General features: G+C 43.6%; 1 protein-coding gene across 4 annotated transcripts in view; it reads right to left on the reverse strand.

Annotated features, from left to right (window-relative positions):
- The window catches only part of PDLIM7 (PDZ and LIM domain 7), a 50,515-nt gene extending 36,143 nt beyond the window's left edge, over positions 1–14,372 (reverse strand). For 3 of the 4 annotated variants that reach the window (XM_063292081.1, XM_063292080.1, XM_063292079.1), the window contains exons 1-2: positions 14,247–14,371; positions 7,347–7,453 (exon numbers count right to left, since the gene is read on the reverse strand). In XM_063292081.1, the coding sequence (XP_063148151.1) occupies positions 7,347–7,451 (105 nt within the window). In that variant the 5' untranslated portion in view covers positions 7,452–7,453; positions 14,247–14,371. Of the gene's footprint in view, positions 1–7,346; positions 7,454–14,246 lie in introns of all 4 variants that reach the window. The other variant, XM_063292078.1, reaches the window with a different exon arrangement.
- Positions 14,373–15,426: the final 1,054 nt, after the last annotated feature.

Raw genomic sequence — 15,426 nt, forward strand, 5'->3', positions numbered from 1 at the left:
AACAACATCCATCAAGTTCAGCCAACATCACATTTGGCCAAAAATTATATATGAAGTAATCAAAATCATACAGATGGGCAGTTTGGGGGAAGGGAGTCTAAAACTTGTTTCCATAGTCTTGAGGGCGAAAGTGTAGCGAAAGTAACTGGCGGAAACCTAAAAGCCAGAGGGTGATTATGCTGGCCTTCACGGAAGGACTTCAGTGCTCTGCCTCTCATCTCGATCAAAAAACCTCACACCATTACAGTTCAGCTTGACTTGCATGGCTTAGGCAGCTCAAAGCATCTGGCATGATTTCCTACCTAGATTTCCAACCCTGGAATAAACACTTTTTCTGCTTTATAGAGCCAAACTCTTAAGTTTGTAACCTTTCCCCCTCTATAGGTCTGCTGGAAACAGACTTCAACAAGCGCATTAAGAATCCAACCAGGATCTTCAGAAACATGTCAATAATCCCAACCTCAGTGAACAACAGTTCTGTACCCAGTTCCCAGGCCAGCAGACAATTGTGGAAAATGTCCCATACAAGGTCATGTGCAGCACCTGGGGGAGGCACCCCTTCCATCTGGCCAATGAACTTCCTTGGAAAATACCCACCTTGCTTCAGCCTTATTTAACAGCAAGGGGTGTATTTTTATCCTGTTTTCCATTTGACCTCAGCAGTCCTCCCTGGTTTTCCGAATTCAGCTTTGGGACAGCTGAATAAGTCAGGCATATCATCTATCTATCATTCCCTCACTCCTCTGCAAGGGCAGGGATCTGACATCTATGCCCCATACAATATCACCATCCTGGCAGTTGCTTTAGGTGACTCTTCAAAGAACCTTACTACAGCACATTCTCTTTATTAGGAGAGAGGCACAAGAAAAAGCAGGGCACTTGGTATGATCAACAGAGCCAGGAACCTGAGGAATGGAATTCATCCAGCTTCATCATCCTTCGCAAGTTGTCCCAAGCAAGGTATGTCAGAATAAACGCAAAAAGCTTGGGCTTCTACAGCTGACATGAGTTGCAAGACCACTCTGACACATTGCTGCAATAAGGAAACCAAAGATATTTCATCTGCTTGCCAGTGTGTGACTCACACAACATTTTTCTACTTGCACACATGAGCTACGCAAAAGTTACAAGCTCACAGTGAGCTAAAGGAAGCAGTCAGCACAGAGCAGCCATACATTCCATGAACCGTCAATTCTAAGGCATATGATTTAATGGGCCAACAGCTTCTGCTGTACTGCAACTAGTCAATGTTTATTTAGTATCTACCCCATAGTGCAGAAACCAGACAGATGTTAAACTCGATATTCCTGGAAGATAGGTTCTTCCATCTCTCAACAGGATGCTCTAATCACATATGCAAACTAAGCTTGATATCCTGACTATTTGGTGTTCTGCTGTCTGGATTAAAAGAGCATCTCTGAATGTTCTACAGAGCACACCACCCAAACCTTTTAGGATAGAAATTTGCCCAACAAATAAATTCTTTTTTGAAAAGTAATAAGCTTCAACTCCAATTTGGTGTTCCTAAAATGGTTTATTGGCAACCTTCAGACTTCAGGACAGGCATGGCTATAGATCTCTACTTTTCCAGAAAAGAAACTCAGCTTCATACTCAGGACTAGATATCAGCAGAAACTTTAAGAACTTGATAGTTAGATTAGTTGTTTACTGCAAACTAAAAGTAGTCATATCTATGTAGAAGATCTACCAAATGCAGAACATAGAAATCAAGTTTTCTATACATCTGTCAGTCCTGGGTTTAAATCTTAAGCCTTTTCCCTTTCATCCTTTTTGAGGAATGCACCTGCTCTGTGTTTATAGAGGGTTCTGCTTCAGCCTTTAAGTCAAATCTTATGGCTGCTGTAGGGTTTCTTTACTTCTTCCTGCATAACTGTAGAGGTTAAGGGTAGCATTCATAGGAACCGATCTGATCCAGCAGTCAAGATCAACTGATCTTGTTATAAAGTCCAGACAGACATCGGATGACCTATAGGTGATGGAGCCATTTGATTCTCAGGACATGGAACCCGGTTTTTAAACAAGTAGAAGCAGAAGGGAGCAATGAGCAAGCACAAACTTAAACCATCATGTAATCAAGGCACCTTGAGATAGAACAAGAAATAAAACCAGCCTTTAATTCTAAGGTATTGCTGCATACCAACGTATGAAACTGGTCAGAGGCAGCATCTCAGTGTATTTATCTGTAGTTTTCAGGCAAGATACCATGCTGTGGGCACCGTAGGCTTTGCTTGTAGTCAAAGCTAAATGAACACCAGCACAGTACTAACCTCTTGCAGATTTTTGACAGGACCGAGAGATTTACAAATATATAATTAGGCGACAGTTGTCTACAAGTCACAGAACTACCGGAGAAACTTTAGTATTACAGCACAAAAGACTTTTAAAAAAATAATTGTATATTCCTCCTCACTCCTGTCTAAAGCCAGACTTGGGGCTGACTAAGCTGCATGACTTTGCCTGAGCTAAAGGTAAAGACAAGCAGAACAGACCACCCAGTTCTAGCTCCCATCAGACACCAGGTACTTCATGTAGAAAGGATGACTTCAGCTAAAATATACTTCAAAACATCACCACAGTCGAACTGGCCTATACTTGGGAGTCTGTACAAAAAGGTAGCCACAGTGGCTGACATAATACAAATCCACTCCTAATATCTGAAACAGAATGCCTGCTCCAATAGCATCTCCCAACATCCCTCACTTCTTTCTCTACTAGATATTTATGCCAACAATTGTGGGAAGGGAGCCCACACACATAGCAGAGATGGGTGGAGATGCTAAAGAACACAACTGTCTCTTCCCAGGAAGACCCACGTTCATCTCTGCAGAATCACTCACTAAAATGCTAACGGGCTGCTGCTGCTGTTGCTGGCTGCATTTCCATTCAAGATATCAGCCATACTGCCTTCACTAAAGTGGTCTTACTGAGCTATTATTTCCCACCCTCAGGCCATTAGCCACTGGCTATGCTGGCTGAGGACAGGGAGAACTAGGGGGAAGAAAGCTCCCCAAGCAGAATGCAGTGGTCAGACAAAGCCATCTCAGAACAGATGGGCTCTAGAAGACCATTTCAGTCATCCTGGGCCAAGAGTTCGTTAGAATGACAACTCCAAAGGGAAAGCAATCTTCTTGGACTTACTTCACTTTCAGCCACTAGTAATTGGCTACCCTCCTAGTCATTTATGGCTAAGTATTAAGAATTGAATCTGGATTATTTGAAATATATTTATTCACATATTGAACTTGCATCAACTTTCTGATCTTCAAGGATAATTCTTATGGCTGAAAAGGACACAACAGATGAAATGCACACACCATCCTTTACCATATTACACAGACTTGGAACACCTACTCAGTTTGAAGAAAGGCTACAGTGGTTAGTTTAGGATAAAGGTGTCCAACCCAGCCTGAGCACTTGGCCTTGGAATAGGACACTCTGCCTAAGAAGCACTACAGAAACCATAACCTCATACTCATACTCCTAAATTTGAACAGTTTCCCATGTATTTCCATCTTTAATCCCTTTTCCAAATGCCCATATCCTGTGACCCATAGGAACAGCATTGTGTCCTCCAAGCTAGCATTTAAGGACACTTTGTGAAAAAAAAAAAACAGAAAAAATAAATTATATACTTCTCAGATGTTACAGTGGTAATAAAATTATCATAAGCAATGGTATGAAGCTGCAAAGCATCAATTTGTTGTTGTTGTTGTTTTTCCCCCTCATCACATTTTGGGTCCCAGATTAGAACAAGGCTCAGGGTTCAGGAAACCTAAGATTTGCCTTCTCCCAAAACAAGAGGATCACAAAAATAAATAAAACTGAAAGATATATGAACTATATCCTACAATAGCCATCTTTGGCTTTTAGATATTCCCCACTAGCTGTTCACATATTTTCAAGTATTTTGCTGTCACCATTCTATTTTATTTTAGTTATAAAACTGCTACAGTATTCTCTAGATTCAGACTGTAGAAACTTGTACACAGTCAAGTCTATTGAAACCGTCAATATGGCAGTCAGGCATTCCTGCACATAGGACTAAGGGTATGTTCAATATCTCACACATCCTTTACTAATATTTGAATGGGAAAGGTAGTCCCTGCCAAGCGCAGTACCTATTTGCATTCCACTCCCTATTTATTTCCCATGCCAGAAGCTTTTGCATTTTATGCCCAAAGGTTTCACACTGCCCTCTGTCCTGCCTTTAGTCACATCATAGTTGGGGTACTACAACCATCTAGATCAGAGGGTTTCAAACTTTTTTAGGCCATGAAGCCAGTTAGTTAAAAAAACATGTCCGGCATCCTGATCAAGAGGCAAAGCTCTAGTGACAGAACACTGGCTAGGTTCAAGGGAACTTTTTTTGTCCTTAGTTTCTCACAAACTCCCTGTAAAACAGACCTCGAACTACACACTAGATGTTACTGAACTACAACTCCCAAAGTCCTCACCACAGATCATGCTGAGAGTTGCAATTCAGTTTCCTCTGGGAGGCCACAAGTTCCACCTTCAATCTGCACTTTGAAGGTTTCCATTACCCAGTTTCTCTTTATTATGGGCCTCAGCCTGGTCCATATGGTCACTGAGAATCCAGCTTGACTTGAAGGCATCTTTAGCATTTCTTCACCCAAATGCCTTATTTTTAACAGAAACAAACCACGACATTATTCCTGATACATCATAATCAACTTCCTCATATCTGACCATCTTATTCCGGGATGTTGCACAAATCTCCCAGCATTTCTTAAGCAGAAAAGAAGGCCAACATTTGTTAACCAGGAAGAGGAAAGGCATATATTGAAAAATAAACACAATATTTTTGGAAGGACAAAACTAAAATGAGGCAACTCTAGTGGGAACATTTAATACTGCCAGAAGCAGCAAGGAATCTTTGCATCACATTCCCCCTGAAGCTGTTACTGACACCAGTTGACTTGCCAAGACAGACAATGCCACTGTGCTAGAGCACAGGCCAGTGTAGCCATCTGCCTCTGCCCAAGCAGCAATGCACTGAGGAAGGAAGGAAGGAAGGAAGGAAGGAAGGATAAATACTGGCTATTCTTAGCCATAATCCTCACTGGCAAATGCAGCAAGCCACAACAGCGCAGGAAGGAAAGCTTTCCCAAGGCCTGACCACTAAGGGAGGGCTCACCTCACTTGCAAAAGGGATGGGCTGCTGTGGCATGCTAGGGCCAAGGAGAGGGGCTGCAATTCTAGTCTGGTATGTTTGTGGGAGGCACCAGCTGGGGTCTCGCCACAGAACAGCTCTACCCTGTCTAGGCTGGGGCTTTGTTAAGAGCTGGCCGTGAGCCAAGAGAAACCTTTTTTCAACCAGGGAGAGAGAAAGGGGGTGGGAATAGCTCAGGCTGTTTCAGCACAAAACCCTCCTAGCAGGAAAGCCAAGTTTGTTCCCGAGACGAGCTAGAAGAACACTTTTGCCGGAACAGCCAAGCTGAGAATATAAACAGAACTGCCCCAAACACACCAAGTAGGAAATAAAGTGGTGCTGCTGAGGGTGAGAGGGTGGCACAAAGAGAATTTAGGAGTGGGTTTGCATGGGGAGGAGATGTCTGGCTCCGGAGCACGGAGACTTCGTGGTGCCCTTCTCCAGCCCCGAGGGCTTCTAGCTTATAAAGAAACCTTCTGCTTTGCCAAAGGGCTGCAAGCGTCAGCAGTGGCTGCATTCAGCATTCCAAGGCTTATAAGGCAATTCCAAGGAGAGAGGGAATTGTCTGCAAGCCTTCCAGTGACAGCTTCACGAGCAGCCAAATCAACCCCGAGAGGCACTTTCAGGTCAGGAATTATTCACACAGGGGGACAGTAAGACAGCCCTCCAAGCCCAGAAAGAAAGCCCAAGATACACTAATAATGAACAAGAGGAAATACTGAGAGAACTCCTGTGGATTCTGAGGAGCAGTAGGTTACTAATCTTAACAATAAAGCAGACTTCATAGCATTTGCTCTGGGGCTGAAACTTCTTTATGCATTTGGGGGGGGTGTCTTTAAGTCAGTTTTGACGCCCAGCAACTACATAAACAAGTCCATTAGTTTTCTTAGCAACATTTTTCAGAAGTGGTTTGCCCTTGCCTGCTTCCTAGCAGAGAGAGAGACTGACTTGCCCAAAGTCACCCAGCTTGCTTTGCGCCTAAGGCAGGACTAGAACTCATAGTCTCCTGGTGCTTTTAACCACTACACCAAACTGGCCGTCCATGCATCAATTACTGCCCTGTAGAGAGACAGTTGTGACTCCTGCATAAGATATCAGAAGCTGAGCATTTAAAAAAGTGCCCATCCTGAATGCTGTCCTGCTGAATTACAGCTGTGTTGGTATTTGAACAGAAGATTCACAAAACATAGTTCTCCACAATCTCAAACCTCATTTGTGCCTCAGAAACGTTTGCCATGCTGGCTGGGAACACTGTGAGCTAGAGTCCCAGTATATCTGCCAGGGAGTTTACATAAGCAGAAAGGACTGGTATAAATTTAATAACCAATAAAATAAATGTCTGGAGAGTGCCCCGTTGGTAAGACCTTATTTGTACTGTCTTGTGGATTTTCTGCCCACAGTCTCTAGCAGGAGAGATCATCTCTAGGCCTTCTTGTAGAACATGTCAAGTGTGGGCAGCTCCTACGTATTCCACTTTGGAGGTGCAGAGATTGAGCTTAGTGTGAGCAATCTCCAAAAAGATCTCCTGGAGGAGAAAAGCGGTGCATGTTATTTTCAAGCCTACAGAACTCAATCTTACTTTGCTTAAACGGAAACCTCATGAATCTGCAAAAGGAACCTAAAAAAGAATCACTTGGAAAGAAACAAGACTGATTAGGTACCAACAAATATCAGCTGCCAGTAATGTGTCAAACCAAAACTGCTGCCCTCTGGATCAAGTAAATTACACATCTTGCCAACACATTCGGAACTGCAGGCATGTGTATTCGTATTACCACAATCCCTTCCTGCCCTGCTATCTCCCCCTAGCCACATGGCAAGAGCTATTGCCACAGAATCAAAAATAGAGTTGGGAGCCTCAACGAGTCTGATATCAAGTAACAGCCCAAATGCTGAGGACCTTCTCATTACATCATGAGAGCAATGCAGACTGGCAGATTCTTGAGGGAAGGGCCCTGCTTGGCTTGGTGATCAAAACATGAGCATACAATTTGCTGTGAACAAGTGGTCATTTTAACTCACAAATGTTTGCAGCCAAAATAAAGAAGTTAACAGAGCAATCACAATGTCTCAATATCCTCCGAAGTGTGTATGGTAGAGGGAGAAATGAAGAGTAGACAGTTCTGTTAACAGGGCTTTAGATGATACTACTTACCCTGGAAATGGAGAGCGGCATATTGAAGTCCTTGCCACCCTGCAGTCTGAACCCCCATGGGGCTGGCCCATCCAGAAGAACCTTGTACGAGTCCATGTCACTCATTTCTAAGGTAAGGAGTTAGAAAATATTAACTTAACAGGTATACAAGACAGGAAAGTACGAACAGGACAACCAAACAAGAAACATCTACCACACAAAACAGGTGTGTTGCCAAAGAGTGAGCAAATGATGGCATGCTGCAGAGCAAGTTCTTACAATTTTGCTATTTTATGCAAACATCACTGCCCAATGGCTACATTATTAGACTTCTTCTATTTGTAATTCTGGTCGGTGACAATAAAATATTGATTGATATTAGACTTCTTCCATTTGCTCCAAAGCTGGTTCCATTCCCCACCCACTTCTTTACAAAAACTGCCCACAAGCTTTCCTTGTCCAGAAACATACTTGAAGGCTGTGGGTAGAAGCCAAGGCACCTCTCTACCGTGCTGTCTTTCCAACAGCCTCGATGCGCAGGAGCTTCAGGTACTCTGGGCCAATCACATGGCGTTTGGATGGGCTTGTTTTATATTCCCATCAGCTTTCCTCAAGTTTTATTGAGTATCAAGAGTAGCTGCATAAATTGGGCTGCCACCTACCTAGGCACTAGATTTACTCCTGGGCAGTTACAAATGGAAACTAGACTTTTTTTTTCTTTCTTCTTTTAATTTTTTTGCCTGCATTTATTTAATTAAACAGAACAGAAAAGGAAAACAAAAAAGCAAAACAACAAAAATGGCATTATATATACAAGCACTTCTCATACATGTATACACATAGGCAAAGTTTATACAATAGTTTAAGACAATATTGTGACAGGATTATTGTATTTCATTAGAACTATCCATACATAACCTACATCTGTAAGCCTTTTTTTTTCACCAATTCCAAGTAGCATCATGTCTTCAATCCATCAAGTAACTGGGGCCATAAATGATTGTTTCCAATATTAAAGGTGAAGTCTCTTAGCCATCAGAGAATCCATTTTTGTTGCCCGGCCATCAATTCCATGTAATAGGTATTTCGTTCAAAAGAATATGGATAACCAAACTATTAAACCCTGTCTCAAAGTCAGCTGAATATGTGGAATGACTTTCTCAGAATATAGCAATTTTAGGACAGCACAATCATGTATCTTACTGAAACATTCTTCTCATGGCATCTCCAACAACACTATTCTTTTCTAATGGGATCCAATCAGGGTGAAAGATCTAAGATCTACTGAAATCTTCAATAAAGATGTTAAGACAGTTTCCCACTGTTTAGACAAGATGAAGATCTGTAACTCCTTGTTCCTTTCAACCTTTAAAATGTGTGTGTCAAATTTATCAACAAGAAGTATTTATAAAAAACTAATTTGGGGATTTTTTTTTGCCTCAATTTAGGTGTCTCTGAAGCTGAAAATGGCAGACTTATGTAAAGACCCAGTGTTTCAGTCTATTTCAACTTAGTATGACTGTTTCTCCTTGCATATCTCAAATCAATCCAGCTTAAACCAACTTCCCTACTAAAATAGACTGCAACCCCACCTCCAGTACTGAATTCTGGATCAGTGTTTCCCAACCTTGGCAGCTTGAAGATGCGTGGACTTCAACTCCCGGAATTCCCCAGCCAGCATGATGGCTGGGGAATTCTGGGTTGAAGTCCACGCATCTTCAAGCTGCCAAGGTTGAGAAATAGTGTTCTAGATAAACAGACAAAAGACAACAGATGCTGGCTTCACTGACAGCCACAGCATATACAGACTAGTCTCAGGTCACAGAAGAGCCCTTAACTATGTCCTATAACTGGCAGGGGAGTATCTGACAGGAATGCTAACCTGGAGAAACAGGAAAGAGTGTTCTGTTCCTATGGCTAAGACAGTTGGCCAGAGTTGGGGAACTCCTGACACCGCTGAACTACAACTTCCAGTACCCCTGTTTAGAATAGTAATGGGGAGAGCTTTAGTTCAGCAACAACTGGACGGCCACAGATTCCTCACCTTAGGAAGCTCCTGAGTGGCCAATAAAGACAGTATACAGCAAAGCCTAGAATTTGTCCTAAATATTGAGGAAGTGATGCCTTCTCTTAGACATGGCTATCACCCATCTCCTTACAACATAAGCTGATTAAAACCCCCTCCCTGTACAGTAAGCAGGAAAGATTTCCTCTGAACACAAAGCCCTTCCTTTGCCTCCATTTCCCTCAGGGTGTGCATTGTCTATATAAGGCATGAACAACTGTCATGTTCCAAGGGTTGCTCATCAAGACTGCAGCAATAATTGGCAGCTCTCCCAAATGTCAACTTCTTTCTTATTTGATCTAATAGAAATTAGGACAAATCAGGACAAAAAAGGAAAAGTGTACCCCCACACCCAAAACATGATTTTTTTTTAATGTAGGATGGATGGGAAAGCTTGGACTATCCTTTTCTTGCAGCTTGGGGTGCTTCAGCTTGGCGCATTTCCAAAGAATGTAATATCTTCTCTCCTTGGGAATCGCAGAGGAACATGCTCTGCTAGGAAGAAGCTGAGAGTCTTGATTTCTCCCACCTCCTCCCAAACCTGAGTCTGCAAAACATGCCTGGGCGGGCAGGAGGAATGCCTTATGCCTCACAACAAGAGCTCACTCAAGAGTTATTTGCCTGCCTGGTGTGAGGTTTCTTCAGCATCTCCAGACCAGAGCATCCAATCAGTACCAGGGTGAAAAGTGGTAGCATCCTGTGTTACACAGTACTGGCATCTCAGGCCACACGATGTAGGCTTTCAGAGCTAAAGGAACAATACAAGGCTATACGATCAGCTGTCCTTGTGGAAAACATACTGAGTATGGGAGAACATAAAGGCGAATAAAGGCACCAAGAAAAGGAACGGATCTGTCTAAATTCAGGGGAATACTAGTCAGCAGAGACAGGCTCTTATACAATCAGTTTCTGCCTTATTATTCTCTATAGTAGGGACCAAATTTTGAAGCAAGGAGTCAGTTAAGTGGGATAACATACCTACATACACCAACAGGAACTTCTAGAATTCGCCTGGTGAAAAGGAAAGAAGACAGGAACCACAGAGATTCCAGAAACAGACTCTACTACCCTCAAAACATTCTGGCATTTTTAAAGAACAACAAATGTTTTAGTTTACATGAATGAGAAATCATCAGTGTTATTCTACACTGACAGGCATAGATAACTATACTGACTGGAGGGAGAATCTGAAGCATTGAGTTTAGCATTAAGATTGAAATGAGAAAATATATATTACGACAATTACGTTCAAGCAGGCTAAACAATCTTTTAGGGGCTGATGGGCACATTTGAAATTCTGTGAACACATTACTGGTGCTTTCACAAAATGCCTGCCTTGATCCAGTCATAAAATATTCATTTACCAGAAAGTAGACTAAGTTGCTTCCATGGTCTTCTTTATCCCAAGGACGCTTTCCACCAACCCAATTTATTTTTGCCTTCATTTTTCTGGGCTGCAAAGTTATTATACTTCCAAAGAAGGATGGGCTGTAACCATCCATCATTTTTATTTTCTAAGAATATCTAAAAGGCCTATATGGGCATTTCTGTAAACAAATATAATGCTAGAGCAGTTGTGGGCACTCTGCAGACACAGGAATCTATGACAGGACAAATTACAACATAGGTGTCATGACATCTTCCACAAGACCTCATGATGCAAGCACAGAATGTTGTCATTTGTGTAATGATATCATGACACAGGTCATCATTTTGGTGTCGCTGTGGTTTACTATAGATGATACTTTTTAACTGTTTTAATTGTATATCTGGATACAGTAAGTCACCCAGAGTGGGTGGCCATTTTAAATGTAACAAATGCTTAGGCTTACAGTCTTAGGATCACAAGCAGCCTAGGGTTCTTTATATGCCCTTCAGAGTCTCCTCTGACCATGATTCTGCAGTTTCCTGTCCTTTAAATGTTTCCAAAATTCCCACCCCAAGTGCAGTGTGGCTTGACCCACCTTGTAGCCTTCCACCACCCCCAAAAGTCATGAGCCATCAAAAGGTTGCCCACCCCTGTGCTATAGGCCAGTGCTTTAAATTTAGAGAATCTTTCAAAAACTTAAGTCAGGTGGGGCAGGGTAGTTGGCAGGCATCAAGGAAGTTCCAATAGAAGAGAATATCTGTAGGTCAGGGTTGAACTGTGGAGTTCTTGGTGCTCTCTGAGCTTGGTTCTTTGCTTGCAAATGTTTCATTACCCAACTAGGACATGCACTGATGTTACCTAGTTGGGTAATGAAACATCTGAATGCAAACAACCAAGCTCAAAGAGCACCAAGAACTCCACCAAGGAAGTTGGCCATAGCATAGGCATCTGCAGGTAACCATGATGACAAAGAAATGGTAACACACAAACAGCGACATCATGAGGCAAACTGTCCCATCAGACATATGTACTTAAGTCAGTTTGTTTCATGAGGTCACAGCGCACATTTTATCACTTGCTTCCCGTTCTTGATCCTCATTAGGATCCCTGATGACCTAAGGATCCTAGGCACACAGCAGAATACCAACCTAATCTGGGAAACTAATTAATGTATAACTGGCATGCATTAACTGAAAAGAAAGGAACATGGAGAGGTGTAAGTCTGTCCAGAAGGAGAAGAGAATGATAAAATTACTCAAGCACTTGTCTTGAAAATAAAATCACCCAGCAACGCTGGGGCCCGCTGTGCTTGTAAAAGATGCAGATACTTTTCCATATATTCATCAGCTCTAAAAGAAAAAATCTGTTGAATTTTAGTTTTTAATAAGTAGCCTCCAACTCCTTTGCAAAATTTAACACAACAAAAGTACTCCTCTGTAATAAAACAACTTTTAGAAATAAGAAAAAGAAATACCCCTTCACCTTCACTTTGGGAAGGGAAAACATATCCCTTATTTCATTACATAGCTGAGACTAACCCAATGGAATTTTTTTCATACAAATACCTCAACCTCAGGGAAGAAGTTCTGTCCTGGGAGACTGCTATATTTAAAATCTGTAATACTGGCAAACATCAGAATTCTCATATTTTCTTCTCAGAGTAAGGTCACTTTGGACTGGAGGGTGGTGGAAGACATGGAGAATGACTAGGCTCCATTAGTCCCTCTGTAACCCTGCATGTCTCCAGAAGAAGTTTATTCATTATGTGGATTTAGCTAGCAGTTCTCCCAAATGGAAAGAACCAGATGAGCAATAGCCAGGGAGTATTAATGCCACCCCTCCCCCCCACTGACAATCCCCTTTGGAAATCTTTTGCCTCACTAATCATGCTGTTTAAAGATAGGCGACTTAATGCAATAGTCCTGACTAACCACTCCTTGAAATTTATAAATAGTTAGAAACTGCCCTTTTCTTTTGCTTAGTGTATCCCTTCACATCACAGGTAGATGTCACACAGCAGGAAAAAAAGACACATATATGATATGCATGTCATTTGGTTTATCTGTTCTCCGGATAGAAACCCCACTAGACAAGATCAAAAGATTACCTTGTCCAGAATCCTGTTCTGATCATGGGCAGACAAACATTTCTAAAACTCCATTAAAGAACAACTAGGATTCTTCCTAGTATCTTGTATTCAGAGATATACTACTTGGTTATGCGAAGGGGATATTTATCACAACATCCCTTCCAAATCTATTCACAATCAGATTTTTTAAAAAATCCTATAATTAAAATGCCAGAGAACAGCCATACTTCACCATCTTAATAGCACCCCGCTCAGACCCACTACAAAAGCCACATTGTTCATAGTTCACCTGGAGTTTGGATCTCCTAAATGTTATAATACAGGTAGTCCTCATTTAGCAACTGCCTCATTTAGCAACCATTCAGTTACAACTTTGATAAAAAAAAAGTAACTTTGCAACCAATCCTCACATTTACAACCTTTGCAGGCCTGTAAAGCAAAGAAAAACTGAAGTAAGATCATAAGCACAGCTGCAGAGACGCTTAGCGACCACTTCACTTAACAACCAAGTTGCAGATCCCAATTGTGGTTGTTAAACAAGGACTACCTGTATTAGGTTTGAGGTCAAAGATACTTTATACAAATGAGAAGTTTAGAAACACAGAAAGGTCCATTTGCTAGGAAGCACATGTGTGACAGACTACTACACAGCAGATGTCCCCACCCTGGGGCAGTCCAGATGCATTGGGCAACAAAACTACCATCATCCTTAACCAATGGCACGGTTGGCTGGGGTGAGAGATGTAGTCCAACACGCTGAAATAGCTAATTTTAGGGAAGGGCCAACGTTCAGGTTCCCTCCCTCCACGAAAAGCCCCTGAAGCCACTTTCTCCTCAGCCGGCAGCAGGACCCACAGCCTGATCCCTTTCCCGATTGAGAGGAGAGACTGCTCCTGCCTGCAGCCCCGCTTACTCTCTTCCGACCCGACACAGGAAGCCGAGAACGCCGGTTATACCCATCTCACCAGACGCCACAGGGGCCGTGCAACACCCCAGGCAGTGTCCTAGCAACACGGGACTCGGGCACCGAGGCCACGCGCCTTGCACCGGTCTAGCCCTCGGCTGCAAGGCAGAAACGGGAGTCCGGGGGAAGGACAGATAACTTACTCGGTCCCCCGGCTATTTCCACCTCTGGGACGCGCGCCGAAGGTTGGCGGGGGGGGAGGAGGAAGAGAGGTGCAAGAATACTAGGAAAGCCAGCGGGACCCACTAGCTTTTGCTCGGGGACGGTCACTTTGAGCTGCTACGGTGCGATCCGGGCTACAACGGAGACTCGTGTCACGCCTTGGTACTACTTCAGTGGCCACTCGCCCCCCTCTGCTCTACCAGCCTCAGAGCTCTCCCAGAAGAGGCCAAATCCACTTCCTCCCCGCCTTCCCCATAAAATGGGATACCAACCTGCAGGGCCCGCGCACAACTGTCCCTCCGCCTCAGCACACAACGGGGCTGCTAACCCTCCTCCACACTCGCCGCCTCCGCGCAGCCGAGAGTGAGGCTTATATATCTTGCGCTCTCTCCGGCCGGATAGAACAGCTCCGCCTGCTCACCGTTCAGCCAAGCCCCCTTACCGCCGTCTGCTAGGAGCGCATGCGCTGCGGTGGGAGCACCTCCTCGGCCTAAATGCTCCCCCTGGAGTCGCTGCTGGGGGTGCGCGTTGCTGGCGAGGGTGCGGCATGGAAGACGTCGGTGACTCCAAGGGCGGCGATGGCGGGGCTGGATAAGCGAGAAAGGCGATCCCGTTTGGAGGAGAGGTGGGGCGCGCAGCGTTGATATTCTTCTAGCCGTGTCTTGAAAACTTTTCTGTGGAGAAATAAGCCCAGGAAACTGTGGCTGTTCCCATTCCAAGTCAGTGGGATGCTTAGGGTTGCCGTATATGAACACAGACGGCTGCTTAACACCTGGAAATGTTAGGTAGGGGCGGCCTATGCTTACTCTTTCTGGAGGAAAACAAAAACATTGCATATGCTCAGGAGATACTTGTTGCTTCTCGCGGCTGAGGAGTGAAGATCTCTGGATCGACCAACTTAAACCTTCTGTAAGCAGTTTCTATTCGGAAAAAAGGGAAATTGTAGTATCTCGATGTAAAAGAGCAAATTCCAGGGGGAAGAATTTGGGACTCTGTGGGGATTGTTTCCACAGTCCCCTCTGACCTGTCCTGCACCAGAGTAGCTGAATCTGATGCCCTGCAGCCCGGGGAAGTGGCCCCGATAGACTTAAGACTTTAGTAGAACATTCCAAAACCAGAAAACATGCCATATAAAGTAACGGGTAATAGCTCGCATGACCCTTACGTTTGCAGTCCTTCCCCCAGAAGAAGCAAACAGTAGATTCCAGGGCACGTGATCACAGAAAACCAGGCACATAGGAGATTCCTCTTCCAAAGAGACTCAGAATGATGGCATACTGCAAAGCCATTGTCTGCCATTTCAGATCAGGCCAACTCTCAGCCCCTCCTGGATATGGTGACACTTTTTCCCCTACTTGGGGCATGTTCTTTGTTGCCCACATGTGCATTGTTCCAGACCATAAAAATGGATTTGATCTGATTATTACCAGGCAACAGGCTGCTAAAAGAGCC

This window comes from Candoia aspera, chromosome 2 (assembly GCF_035149785.1).
Source record: "Candoia aspera isolate rCanAsp1 chromosome 2, rCanAsp1.hap2, whole genome shotgun sequence".
Lineage (NCBI taxonomy): Eukaryota > Metazoa > Chordata > Lepidosauria > Squamata > Boidae > Candoia > Candoia aspera.